Source organism: Chiroxiphia lanceolata, chromosome 2 (assembly GCF_009829145.1).
Source record: "Chiroxiphia lanceolata isolate bChiLan1 chromosome 2, bChiLan1.pri, whole genome shotgun sequence".
Taxonomy (NCBI): Eukaryota; Metazoa; Chordata; class Aves; order Passeriformes; family Pipridae; genus Chiroxiphia; species Chiroxiphia lanceolata.
In genome coordinates, this window is record NC_045638.1 from 72,413,747 (window position 1) to 72,427,492 (window position 13,746).

The window sequence follows — 13,746 nt, forward strand, 5'->3', positions numbered from 1 at the left end:
CCTCCATAGATGGCAGAGATTTTTTCAAGTCTATGATGCTTCCAACTTCTCAACATCAGGTGCTGTAATTTAAAAAGGCAGCATGTCTGATGGATTCAATAGCATAAAGCAAAAATGGGTGGGTGGAATTATTCTCTATTCTATAAATACTCTTTGGCATTGTATTAGTATATTGGCATCTGAGGTAGCCATTTGTGTTTCTCATTGATTGTTCTGATCACAACCATTAACATAATTGTTTTTAATTGCTTATAAAGGGGTAAAGAGCCTTGCTGGAAGGGCTATATAAAATATTGCTAGTTTTATTTCAGGTAAAGGAATGTTTTCTACTTAGCATTAGCTGAATTCCAGTAAGCACAAATTTAAATTTATCTCCCAACTATGCCAGATTAAATTTGTTTTTCTGTATGAATACATAAAGACGAAGTAGAATGTTTACAATTTTAGGAGTGCTACAAAATGCTCTTTTTAATAATGCATGAAGTAACCAAAGTTATTGCAAACATTATTGTCTTGACTCTAGTTCTACATATCTTCTGGATGCTAAAAGAAAATCCCAGCCTGCCTTCATAGCATCTTTTTGAAAGGAAAGGAAGGATCACATACAGAAACTATAGGAGTTAAAAACACACACTGTTATCTGCATTAAAGAACTTTATATGTGGTTATAACTCCAATTATATATTTTTTCCTTGTTGCTTTAGCAGTGTTTGAATCTGTGATCAGAAAATGTCAGCCGTCACTGAGTGATTTACTTTCTGCAGGCCAGCCACCTTTCCAAAGTGGGAAATGGTCTGTAGCTCCTGCAGTCTTACACATACCACTACTTTAAATGATGAACCTGAGACAGACCCCTTGACATCACAGATGCCTTAAAATAGTTGTATTTTTTTAAAAGTATATGTGCATTTATTTTCACCCAGTTTTGAACATTTTCAGTCCTGCCATCACATTTTTCAGCTTTCTACCTTATTGAGCCACAGACTTGTTATAATAAGCAAAAGGTGAATTTCTCCCATAATCCTCATCACCTGAACCCAGGAACTGTGGTTGCAAGGGAACTATCAAATATCACAAGGCTTGCAATAAAATAACGAGAGTTGGCTATGCTCTGACAACCCCTGTCAGTGAGACAACAAGAGCTGCTCTGAACAAACACTACATCCAGAAAAGAACAAATTAACAGTCGGTCAAGGAGAAGTGAAACAGAGAATTGGCAAAGGAAAAACTCGACCAAGCTATGACCAAACAAGGATAAACTAGACCAACTTTCCTGCCTATGTAATAGGAATAATAGCATATATATACGGAGCAGGGTTGTTGTTAAGGATCAATAAATTAATATTTGTGAAATGCTGTGGAGTACTACCCGGAATATGCAAAATAGCAATGTCTGCTAATCCGAGTATGTGCTGCTCCAAGGCAGCCATAGCTTATCTAAGGGAGAGACGCAGGTGAAGGGATAAAACAGGGAAAAAATCCCACAGGCAAATGGCAAGAAGTGCTGCAGGGACAGAGAAGGAAATGAAATTGCAGGGGAAGTGGAAGGAGGAAATGAGGCCATAGAGGATAAGGAGGTGATGCCTGGATTACTGCAGTGTAAAGACACAGGGCACAAACCCATATGAAATTGAGCTTTATTAGTTCTGCTGCTCATACTATAACCTGTGGTTTGTTTGTTGGATTGGGTTTTAATGGTGGGTTTTTTTCCCTTTGGTTTGTGGGTTGGTTTTTTTTTTTGTTTCGGTTGGTTGGTTTGGGGTCTTTTTTGGGGGGGGGGGGGTTCGGTGTGTTTTTTTGTTTTGTTTGTTCTGTTTTGTTTTTGGAAAAAAAAAAAGTGTAACCAGGAGAAAAACAAGTATAACCAGCTGGGAGTATTTAACTGACCATCTGCAAGTATGTAGGGGAATGTGGGTTCTCCAGGGTCTAAATCTTGCAAGAGAAGAAATCAAAATCATTCTACTTATGTATTGCTGACAAAGAGAGCATTGTTTGAGAACTGATTGCAATGTGGACTCTGAACAATAGCTTTAGATCGTGGAAGCATAGAAATATTGCTGTTTCAATCTAAAACGAAAGTAATATCCAACCCATTAGTGTCATGAAAAACACAGACTAATAGTAGATGCTCTTTAGCAATTTTATTATCTCCACAAAGCTGTTTCTGGTATTTTTTTCTACCTCTTATTGATAATTTTTTCTACTGCATAACTATCTGCATGCTGGTTTACATATTCCTCTCAGCTTTCTTTATATCTTGGTACTGTAGAGAGCTGATTAGTGGGGGAGACTGTAACGATACAACTCTTCACCTGGAGGCTGCCTGTTATCAGATTGTGCGTCAGTGTTGTTATTACATGACAGCTAATCTGGCTTTTGGAAAACTGCTGCGCAGATCACAAAATATGATCTTGATGACTGCAGTGGGAAGCTTTGCTGGTATTCTAGCAGAGAACACAGAGACTGAGGAAGTGTCTTGCACTTCTCACTTCTAATAATGGATTTCTGAGTTAGTGTTAGAGCACTGTCACTGACTTCTGAAGTTTTCACGATGAGGAGAAACTAGAGTTACCGAAACAATGGATTCTCTAGCGCCTGTGTCAAGAATCAAAGCCATTAATTTTTAAAGAACAGTTTCTATTATTGAAAGCATTTCATTACAGTATTAAAAAGCCCTCTTTGGACATAACTTGTGGCACTATTTATCCAAAAGATTCTGTTCAGAACAATGTCAAAAAGCACACAGTTACTGTTTTTCAGCCTAGCCCGTGTCCTTTTATAACAAGATCACTGAGATGTGCTATATACACTTCTCTTGCAGAATACAATGGACCTCTTTCAAAAGAGTTACCATTTTGTATATGGACTATTTTTCTACGAATTGTAACTTTATTTTCAGTTAGAATTCCACATTCTACGAGGCGTCTAAAGACTCAAACAGTGATAAAGTTTAGAAATTTACTGTTATGTTCACCACAGCTAAATTTTTATATTTTACAGTCTATTGGACATGTCTCTTAACTGATTTATGTTTTTACATTTATAGAAATTTTTATTTAGTTTAGTTGCATATTTTGTCTTTTAACTTCTCGGATGCCGAGACTGTTATACAATCTGTATAATATTATACATATTATAATATTATATAATATTATACAACCTGTATAATAACATGTTAATTGCATGCCAGCTACACATATATGGCCAGATGCCCAGTATCAGCTGAGCTGTGAAAATGAAAGTATCAAAATATCTCCATGTGTGAACTCTGCAAGAAACAAATACTACCCTCTGCTTAAAAAAACCAAAAACCAACCAAACTAAAACCACAAAACACCAACCACACAAAAACCCACACACCCTACTGAGGAAAGCTTTGGTTTTCCAATATGAATGTAAGGGGAAAATCATCATGAGCAAATTTTACCCTGTCAGAGAACTCTCACCTAATTTATTTTGTTTACGGATTTAGTCTAATAGTGTCTATTTCTCACACCTCTTTGTAAAATATTATGAAATTTACTGATGAAAAGTGCTAATCATGCTGAGCTTCGCGAACGAGATTTGGGAAGGCTTTATCCACATTTGTTACAGGCACGTTGGTGACTTATGAGGCCAATACGTGACAGACATATCCGGTTGCAAAAGGCACAACAGAAAGACTCCTTAGATGGTGTATTCCGCAAGACACGTTTCTTCCTGCGTTGCCTTTTCTCCTCGAGAGTGATCCTGCGTGTGTTCTCAAAGGCTTCCGCAGCGTTATAGATGCTGTGTCTCCAGGCCTCCCGATTTGAGGCCAGAGGTGGACCAATTATGGTGATCAATAAGGCCAAGGCTGAGATGTTGTTTCAGGGAGTCCTTGAATCTTTTCTTCGGGGCTCCTCTCTTGCGGCAGCCAGTGGCAAGTTCACCATAGAGCAAGATCTTAGGGAGGCGGTGGTCCTTCATCCTGGAGACGTGCCCTGCCCATCGCAGCTGTGTTCTCATCAGCATGGCCTCTACACTTGTGACTGCTGCTTGCTCAAGAACAGATGTATTGGTCACAAAATCTGACCAGTGGATGTTTAAGATTGTACGGAGGCAGCGCTGATGGAAGCGTTCTAGGAGACGCAGGTGGTGGCGGTAGATGACCCATGATTCGGAACCACACAAGAGAGTAGACAAGACTATGGCTTTGTAAACACTGATCTTTGTGCTTTTCTTCAAGTGTTTATTACGCCATACTCTTTTGTGGAGTTTTCCGAAAGCACTGTATGCCTTTGCCAACCTGTTGTCTATCTCCCCGTCAATCTTACCATCCAAGGAGATGAGGCTACCTAGGTAATTAAACTGCTGGACTGATTTGAGCTCTGATTCGCCAATGGTGATATGGGGAGGATGGAAGACTTCCTGAGGTGCAGGTTGATGGAGAACTTCTGTCTTCTTTAGGCTGACTTCCAGCCCAAAGAGCTCAGCAGCATCTGCAAAGCAGGATGTTAAACGTTGCAGAGCTGCTTCTGTGTGGGCAACAAGGGCGGCGTCATCAGCATAGAGCAGCTCCCGGACAAGATGGTTTAGGGTCTTGGTGTGGGCCTTCAGACGCCTTAGATTGAACAGGCTTCCATCAGTACGATATCGAATGTAGATACCGTCCTGATCGTCGAGGTCTGCTGTGGCCCTTTGGAGCATCATGCTAAAAAAGATTGTGAATAAGGTAGGAGCGAGAACGCAGCCTTGTTTCACACCATTCTTAATTAAAAAGGGCTCAGAAAGTGTGTTGCCATACCTGACTTGGCCGTGCTGATCCTCATGAAGTGAGATGATCATTTTAAGGAACTTGGGGGGACAACCTAAACGTTCCAAAATCTGCCACAGACCTTTTCTACTCACAGTATCAAAAGCCTTGGTGAGGTCAACAAAGGTTACATAAAGACCTTTGTTCTGTTCCCTACATTTCTCTTGCAGTTGTCTGAGAACAAATACCATGTCTGTGGTGCTTCTGTTGGCTCTGAAACCACACTGACTTTCAGGTAGGATCCCTTCTGCTATAGTGGGTATTAGTCTGTTCAAGAGTATTCTTGCCAGGATTTTGCCAGCAATGGAGAGCAGAGTAATACCACGGTAGTTTGAGCAGTCAGATTTAATACCTTTCTTCTTATACAAAGTGATGATGACAGCATCACGAAGGTCTGATGGTAGTTCACCGAGCTCCCAGCAGCGCACCACAAACTCGTGAAATTTGGTGTGGAGGGCAAGGCCCCCATGTTTCCAGACTTCAGGTGGAATTCCATCAACCCCAGCTGCCTTGCCGATTTTTACCTGCTGTATGGCCTTGAGGGTTTCTCCTAAAGTGGGTGCTAAGGAATAGAACAATATTTATCTTTTGTACCACTATATATTATAATTTGTGTAGTTTCCTGTGATAATAATTTATTAACGTCTTGCTTATGATTACAACTAAGACTGAATTTCTGCTTTTGAACCTATGAATAAAATGCATAACTACTTGCTCAGATCCTCGTATATCCAGTTAGTCTACCATCATCCCTGTTATGGCTCCCAGAGAGCATGTACAACTGTTATGAAAATAGTTGTATTTTCTGAAAATGTACCCTCAAAGTAATTACAAATATAATTTATTAATACAGATGTTTCACTATCTGTCGGTCAGCACAAGATGAGTTGATAACATGATTTTCCAAATATATTTCCTGTTTGTCTCTTCTGTTCCCCTGAAGGATCCAATTTTACTCACATAATGTGTTAAGGCTCTCATTCTGTATAATTTGATGCAGCATCAGGTTTTCTTGGAATTATGAAGTACAAGTTGGAGAAAATGTCTTTTATGTCTTACTCTCTATTACCTCATAGCATAAATCCTGGAACACCTGTTGCCCACAAAGTAAAGTGTATTTCCATAGCAAGGCTGGTTAATCTGTCATGAGAATGGTGGATAACCTTCACTGGGATATGTGTCAATAAAAATACCAGTGGTGAATTCAAATGGCTTTCTTGCAAGGACCAAGCCGCCTTTCCTCCACCCCCACTATTATGTCTGGATCCAAATTGAAGAGCTTCCAGAACAAGTAGAGGTATATAGTATCATAGAACCTTGTAGGTTGGAAAAGACTCTTAAAATCAAGTCCAATCATTTACCCAGCATTCCCGAGTCCACCACTAAAACATGTCCATAACTGCTATATACACAAAGCAACCTGCTCTGACCTCAGATCTGACTCTGCTAGGAGGAGAATGTTGGACTGGAGACCTCCAGAGATCCCATCCCAACTGAATTATCCTGTGATCTTATTGTACTATGATATTGCAGTCATATTTTATTAGTCCAACATCAGGTGTGGTGTGTCTGCGTTCAGACAATGCAGCAATAGTCCAGTCAGCTAGTGGTTTGATTGGTTAGCAGAGGAGTATATAGACTCATGGGACTTACAGTGTTGTCAAGAAACATTAATGAAAACCCAGAGTCAGCAAAACCATCTACAGTCACAGATATATGATAGAGGCACAAACATACCTGTACCATGCCTACTCTTCAGCTTCTAAAGCCAGCCTACCCACGCACCCTAGTGTAAGCTGGGTGCTTGCCAAACCACAAGATTATGAAACAAGGAGAGGCACAGGACGAGCAACAGCAGTTTACACTTGTTATATTTTCTCTTTGCTCCTCTGTATCTATTGGTGCCTCTGTATATTTGGAATGTAAGTTCTTTAGAAGATATAATGGGGTTTTCTCTCAGTGTCTTACACAGTGACTCAGGAGGCGAAGCACCCTAGCCTCTGACTTGTGTTTCTAGGTGTTATGATAGTACAAATACTGTGTAATAACAACTACGTGCTCTGAGAGATTTCAAGGGCAAGAAATCATTCCTATCTGCTCAAGTAATGTACCTCTGTAAGAAGAATTCTTTAACTGAAGCCCTTAGAAGATACTAGATGTGCCATTTCTCTTGACAGCCTATTCCAACCATTAATGTCTTCCACTGTTAAAAAATGTCTGTAATTTATAATTAAAATTTGTTTTATTTCAGTTTATACGTATTTTTCTTGATATGCCTCTCACTGTTCAAGCTTAAAGATCCCTGTAGCCACCTTCCAGTCTTCTTTTTGATAAGCCAAGCAGATTGTGCTCTTTAAGTCTCTCCATGAAAAGAATTTTCTCCAGCCTCAAATAATTTCTCAGCTTTCTTTTGACACCAGAGACTAGCACAGTATTACCACAAAAATCTGTTCAATGCCATATGTAAAAGGAAAATAATTTCTCTTTCTACTTCCTACATCTCTGGTTTTTTAGGCAAAGATTCCATTATTTGCTTATACCATAGCATTGGACTGGAAATTTTCAGTTGCCGCTCTCCACAACACATCCTCTCATCTCAGCAGATGTGACCCGCTTACTGTATTTTTAAGTAACTCTGCTTATGTCTATATTAAAATACACTGTATCTGAATGGGATGAATTTACCAAGCAATACAAATCTTATGATCACCCCAGCCTGAATTTAATTTCCCATTTAGCTACTCACTGCCTCTTCACAGCACATCAGTTTTGCTTTCTCATAGATGTGTTAGCATTTTCAGCAGTTTGTTTTTCTCTTGGGATCCCTGCCCTCTCCTGCCAGCTCTCCTGAGCAACTTCGCCCTTCCATTTTGCTGTTCAGGGCATCCCATCTACCAGTTTCCTGAATAAACTTCTCTGTTTCCCTAAAGCCAGGGTCTGTGGTCTCCTGCTCTCCTTCCTCAGCCCGCATAGGATCGTGTACTCCACTCTTCAGTCACTACAGCCCAGGCTTTGATAACCAAGCTATTGATTACTACACCCCTAGTTCCTGAAGAGCAGATCCAGCTGGGAATCGCTCCTGGTTGGTTCAGCCAGGCTCAATAAGTTATCCTTGATGCCTTCCAGAAATCTCCTCGTTTGCTTGCATTCTAATGTAATGTACTTGCAGCAGATGTCAGGCAGATTGAAATTCCCCCAAAACCCAGGGTCTGTGATCAACAGATCTCCTTGTTCCTAATTAAAGTTCTCCTCGGAAGGTTGGCTGGTCAGTTGGCAAAGGTGGTCCTATTCCTTTTGTCAAGTGGATCTTGTCTCTCCTCAGTGACAGAAGATATGACTGATATCTTTTCTCAGGCAAGGTTGGTTACCATACTGATCTATATGCATTACACTCACTCTGTTTTCAAAGCTCTGTTTCTTCAAGCATACCCAAACACATGCACAATCCTGGTCTACCCACCCCTTTTTTTCCTTTAGCTTATCAAACATCTGGCATACTTAATTAATTCCAATGCCCCAAGGGGCTTAATGATGACAGATAATTTCTGATTCTCTTCCTCATTTCCTCATATTTTACTTTAGTTCAATGGTTGAGAGTATAGAAAGTGTTTCTACATTTCCTCTTGTTCTATGTGACATGAGTTTAGTTTGTTTAGAACACAGCACCTCAGTTTGCATGGCATTTTAGAACAAAATGAGTCTCTCTGTAGGTTACTAATTTAGCATCTTCTCAGCTGCTTTGCTTAGTCTCCAGCCACAATTAGCCCACATCTGACAGATACAAGGCAGCATAGCCACTTATCCCCCATTCTTTTTGAAATGCGGTCCAATACTCCACAATATCTAAATTTTCCCTTGGAACTACAAACAGAAAGAGCACATCACGACATCATCTTCTTTCTCTAATTTACAGGCAGGAAGAAACTTCTAGGCAATCTCTGACTTTCCGTTCAAGTGCCTTTCAAGATTTCCTGCAGTATTCTATGGCCTGTATGGTTCCACTTGATGCCACATAATTGGTTCCAAACTGAATTATCTCCCAGATAACCATATCAGCTTCTGCAGTAGTGCAATTGCTTTTCCTGGTTTTTTGCTTCAGGGAGACAGCACGCCGTCTCATTTTTCTGGTGTCATGTTTTAAAGATTTTGTCTACTCTGGATGATAGAGGAGTATCTGCTGTGGTGTGTCTGATTAATAATGTAAGGAATTATTGTTTTGGAGATGTATGGTCAGCACTGTATTTCAGTAAATGAACTGCTGGATATATGAATGTTTGACTCTTCTAGCCAGCTAAATACCCATTCTTGCTTTTTATTGCTCATAAATGGCCAATCAAATACTTTATTCTTTCCCATTCCCCTGATGCTGTCCTCCCCCATGGTTTCTGTGGCAACAAATTCAGAATGTAGTCATCCAAGAGGTGTTCATTTTCTCAGATACTATATTTCTGAAACATGCAACTCTAGGCCTCAGACATCATATAAAAAAATTTTATATGATATCTCAGAATATTTCAGGTTACAATAGAGTTTAGTTGTAATACTTTCTAAAGTCATAGTCTTTATGTTTCAGCTGAAGGAAAAGTTCCTATTCCATTAACTTAGTTGCTAAAGAACTTTTACTTCTGAAGATCACAGAATATGCACTGACATATTTTTAATAATAATGCGTCTTAATCTGCTAGACATTTCCTCTATATGAAAAAAGACAGAGTGGTGCATATCTTGGCTAGCTTTATGTTTCTTTAATGCAGGTATCAACATCTTGAACAAGTTATCCAGATTTCTGTTACAGCCTGCAGGCAAACACGTGATTCAGCTCTTCCTCAAGCAGATCCCTCAAGTAGTTGATATGACTAGTCTACACATCAGCTTTATTTTCCAAGACTGGAGCATGCAAATCACAGACTCTCAGAAACCAGTGGAGCAGTCATCTAGAAATAAAGCAAGAAAAAGAGAAATTAACAGGCACATGCCCCTCCACATCCCCATCTTCCTGGGAGTGACCCTGGAGGGGCAGCTTTTCCAGCTGCTGTTGGGATGCAAGAAGTCACTTGGAAGTTAGCTTGGCATGAGTGACTGAGTTGATAGGAAGCAAAAATTTCCTTAATGCCATTCCCTAACTTGCTTTTGTTGTTTAGCTGTGAGTTATGCCTATTCACACTCCTCACCTCTCCAGGCCACACAGGAACTCTTTCCCTGGACACAGATCACCACTTGTGCTAAGCCATCATGCACCAACTTCCCTCTCATCCCCCAACTCTCTCACTGTCAGTGCTTGCCCAGCACTCACCCGTTAGATTTCAAGTCTCTTTTTAGTCTAGAGAAGAGGAGGCTCAGGGGGGACCTCACCATTCCCTACCGCTACCTGAAAGGTAAAGGTCTCTTCTGCCACGCCTACAGCGAGAGAATGAGAGGAAATGGCCTAAAGCTGAGACAAGGTTCAGATTAGATATTACGAAAAATTTTTCACTGTTAGGGTGGTCAGTATTTGCCAGCAGGTATTGCCCGCAGGTTGAGGGAGGTGATCCTGCCCCTCTGCTCTGGCCTGGTAGGCCATATCTGGAGTACTGTGTCCAGTTTCGGGCTCCCCAGTGCAAGAGAGACATGATGCTCCTGGAGCAGGTCCAGCAGAAGGGCTACAAAATTTTTCAAGGGACTGGAGCATCTCTTTTATGAGGAAAGGCTGAGGGAGTTGGGCCTGTTCAGCGTCGAGAAAACTGACAGGGGACCTCATCAATGTCTATAAGTATCTAAATGGGGGGGTGCCAAGAAGATGGAGCCAGGCTCTCCTCGGTGGTGCCAAGCAATAGGACGAGAGGCAACAGGCAGAAACTGATGCAGAGGAAGTTCCACCTGAATACCAGGAAGAACTTCTTTACTGTGTGAGTGAGCGAACACTGGAATGGTTTGCCCAGAGAGGCTGTGGAGCCTCTCTCACTAGAGCTATTCAAGAATCATCTGGATGCAAGCCTATGCAATGTGCTCTAGGACAACTCTGCTTGAGCAGGGAGGTCCATACCAGATATGGACCCTGTTGTGGTCCCTTCCAGCCTTACCCATTCTGGGATTCTGTGGTCAGACATTGGAATACCACCAGGGAGGTGTGCAGTCACCCCTGGGGATGTTTAAGAAGCGTTTGAATCTGGCTCTGGGTGATAGTGTTTAGTGGTTTAGGGGTTACTGCGGGTTACAGTGGCAGTGCTGGGCTGACGCTTGGACTGGATAATCTTACAACCGTGACAATTCCATGAGCCTGTGACTTTGGAACTCCCACGCCACCAAGGAACACCCATCAGCTCTCCTCCCCCGGCGCCGCCGATCGAGCATGCGCGGCACGGTCGGGCGGGGCGGAGGCGGGGGCGGAGGGGCGGGCGGGGAGCCGGGCGCTGACCCGGCGGGAGGCGGGGCCGGGCGGGGCGGGATCCCGGGAGCCGGCGGGTCGCGGGCGGAGGGAGCGGGGCTGCGCGGCGCGGTGGGAGCTGCGCGCCCGGCCGTGGGGGCCCCGCGCCGGCGGGGGCTGGGGGGGGGCTGCCCCCCCCGCCTGCCTACCTTCCTTCTTTCCTTTCCCTTCCTTTCCCTTCCCCTCCTGATCCCGCACGGCCCGGCCCGGCTCGGCTCGGCTCGGCACTGTGATTGGGCGGAAGATGGCGCTGGGCGGATGGAAATCCTAATGACAGTCTCCAAAATCGCCTCCATCTGTACCATGGTGAGGGAGTGAGTGAGTGCGGGACCGGGGCTGCGCTGCCCTGCCGGGTCCCGGGGGTGGGGACGCGGGCGGTGGCGGCGGGAGGCGTGCGGGGGGCGTGCGGGGGGGCGGGCTACGGGGGCGGGCGGTGCGGGGGCGAGGGGCGGTGTCCGCGGAGCGGGAGCGCTGCCGTGGGTGGTGATCGGGAGCGGAGCGGGGTTAATCGGCTTTGGGAGACTCAGCCTGGATGCGGGCGCTGAGGGGGCTGGGCTGGGGGAGGGAGGGGAAGGCGGGGTCCCGGCTTTGGACGGGGTAGGAGTGTGGGATAACAAGCACAGCCTTCGCCGAAGTGCGCCCAGAGCAGGGGACGAGAGCTCCAGGGCATCGCCTCCAGTGCGGGTCTGCGTTTTGTAGGTGTGTGGTGGTCACAGTCGGGTTTCTGGAAGCGCCCTCCTCCTCCCGCCGCACACTCCACAGCGTCCCCGGCTCTCCGAGCGCTATGCTCCTGTGCGGGGGCAGGAATCGCCCATCGGCGGGCGAGTGCTCCCCCAGTTATCCGGACAAGTGCGAGCATCCCGTCCCGCCGGGTCGGCTCCTCGCGTTGGCGTGTGATCCGGCTTGTTTGCATCGATTCAGGTCCTGCTAGGAGGCTTCTCCCAGTGATTACTTTGTGATTTACCCTCTTGTGATAAATTAGAGCCATAAGCAGATGTACAGATGTGATAAGGCTCTCTTGGGTTATTTTAAAGAGGGATGGGGAGCTCAGTAGATTCGCTGATGGAGGAATGATGAACTTAAGGAAGGAAATATCCCTTAGTAGAAGTTACTAGTTGTCATGGAGGAGATGTGTTGATGGCTCATAGCAGAAGGTCTTGCATTTGTGCTCTCCTCTACCTGTTCCATGACCATATGAAAGTTCTTGTTCCCAAATCTATTGCCACGGGGGAAGAGAAGAGATGGTTAGGGGGGAAAAAGCTGAATTGCCATTTTAATGCCTCATAACGTCAAGTACTGGGAAATGCTTACATTTTATACTATTGGGAACTGCTTTATGGTTTTCCTAAATCTTGTTGTGAAGAGGCCTTAGCCTCTCAAACAGACGTTTCAGTGGTGGCCCATGAGAATTTTAAATGAATGTCTGTAAGCCCATAGGATGGGATTGCTCAGGTGGTTGCTGGTCACTGGAGTAGTGTATTTTTGTGACGTGGGAGATCACATCTTTTAGTTTGGACTTGAAAAGTATGACTTCTTGAATTAATCACTGTATACCAACACCTTATATGGCCAAATGTTGTAGGAATGTACCATGTACTTCAGGAGTTTTCATTATCTGAAGTAGTCAGGTTTTACTTTAGGTTGTTGAGGAATCAGTGTGATTGATCCCTTAGCTAGGGTGAATCTCATTTTATTGCAGGTCTAGCTGACATCTTTTCACCCAGAGTTGACCGCTAGCCTTTGCATCAATATAAATTCAGTGCTGACCTCTTGATTTAGGTCGAGTATGAGACCTCACTGCTCTGCTTCTGGACTGCATTAAAAACTGTAGATCTGGACTGGCCAAGCAGACAGTTTAAGATTATGTTTATTGGAAATGATGTTGTGTCTCTGGGATTTAGGTCAATCCTGAAACAAATTTTTCAATTAAAAATATTCTTATGTCTAACTAAAGTGTCTATATCCATAAAACTGAAGATTCTGATGGCAATTAGATATTATCTGTCCAATCGTTATTATGTGCACTGAGATGGATAAACTCCAGGCATAAGATTGTCCCTGGGCATTTCTGATCCATGAGTTTTAATGGTACTGTGATATGGGACACCTAGTATAGGATACCTGCTGTAAAAGCTTTTCAACAGTTAATGTAAGTTTGTGCTTAAAAATATATCAGTAAAGATAGTGTGAAGGACCACTTGGTGTTTACCGTGGAGTAGTTTGAATAGTATGGTTGTGGTAAGGCAAATCTTCTTAATTTTAAGAAGAGTCAAATACTCATGTTTAGGCATACATTTTGCAAAACTGTAAAGAAATCTTAAGTGCTGAGTAATACTATTTTTTTCTGTTGATGCTTTTTTGTGTCAACACACTCTTTGATAAAGTGCCAGACAACTACCTAAAAATTCTTTCAAGTTTTTCTTGCCTTTTCACATGCCCCTTACACGAACTCTCAGGCTGTTGCTTCTCTTCTTAGGATTGCTTAGTACAAAACCAGTAAGAGGCAATTTTTGTCAAGACAGTTTGTGCCTACACAAACCTAGTATGCATGTAGACTTATAATGTGTAA

The 13,746-nt window shown here is 43.2% G+C and overlaps 1 protein-coding gene and 1 long non-coding RNA gene across 2 annotated transcripts in view; one reads left to right on the forward strand and one right to left on the reverse strand.

The window, feature by feature from the left end:
* Window positions 1-8,666: 8,666 nt before the first annotated feature.
* On the reverse strand, window positions 8,667-11,523 carry LOC116782938. Its single transcript, XR_004355407.1, has 2 exons — window positions 11,327-11,523; window positions 8,667-9,708 (listed from the first exon to the last, which is right to left on the reverse strand). It is a non-coding gene; the product is annotated as an uncharacterized LOC116782938 (long non-coding RNA).
* Window positions 11,282-13,746, forward strand: part of USP12 (ubiquitin specific peptidase 12) — a 33,086-nt gene continuing 30,621 nt past the window's right edge. Inside the window, 1 exon segment of the mRNA XM_032680048.1 lies at window positions 11,282-11,483. Within this exon segment, the coding sequence (XP_032535939.1) occupies window positions 11,436-11,483 (48 nt within the window). The 5' untranslated portion in view covers window positions 11,282-11,435.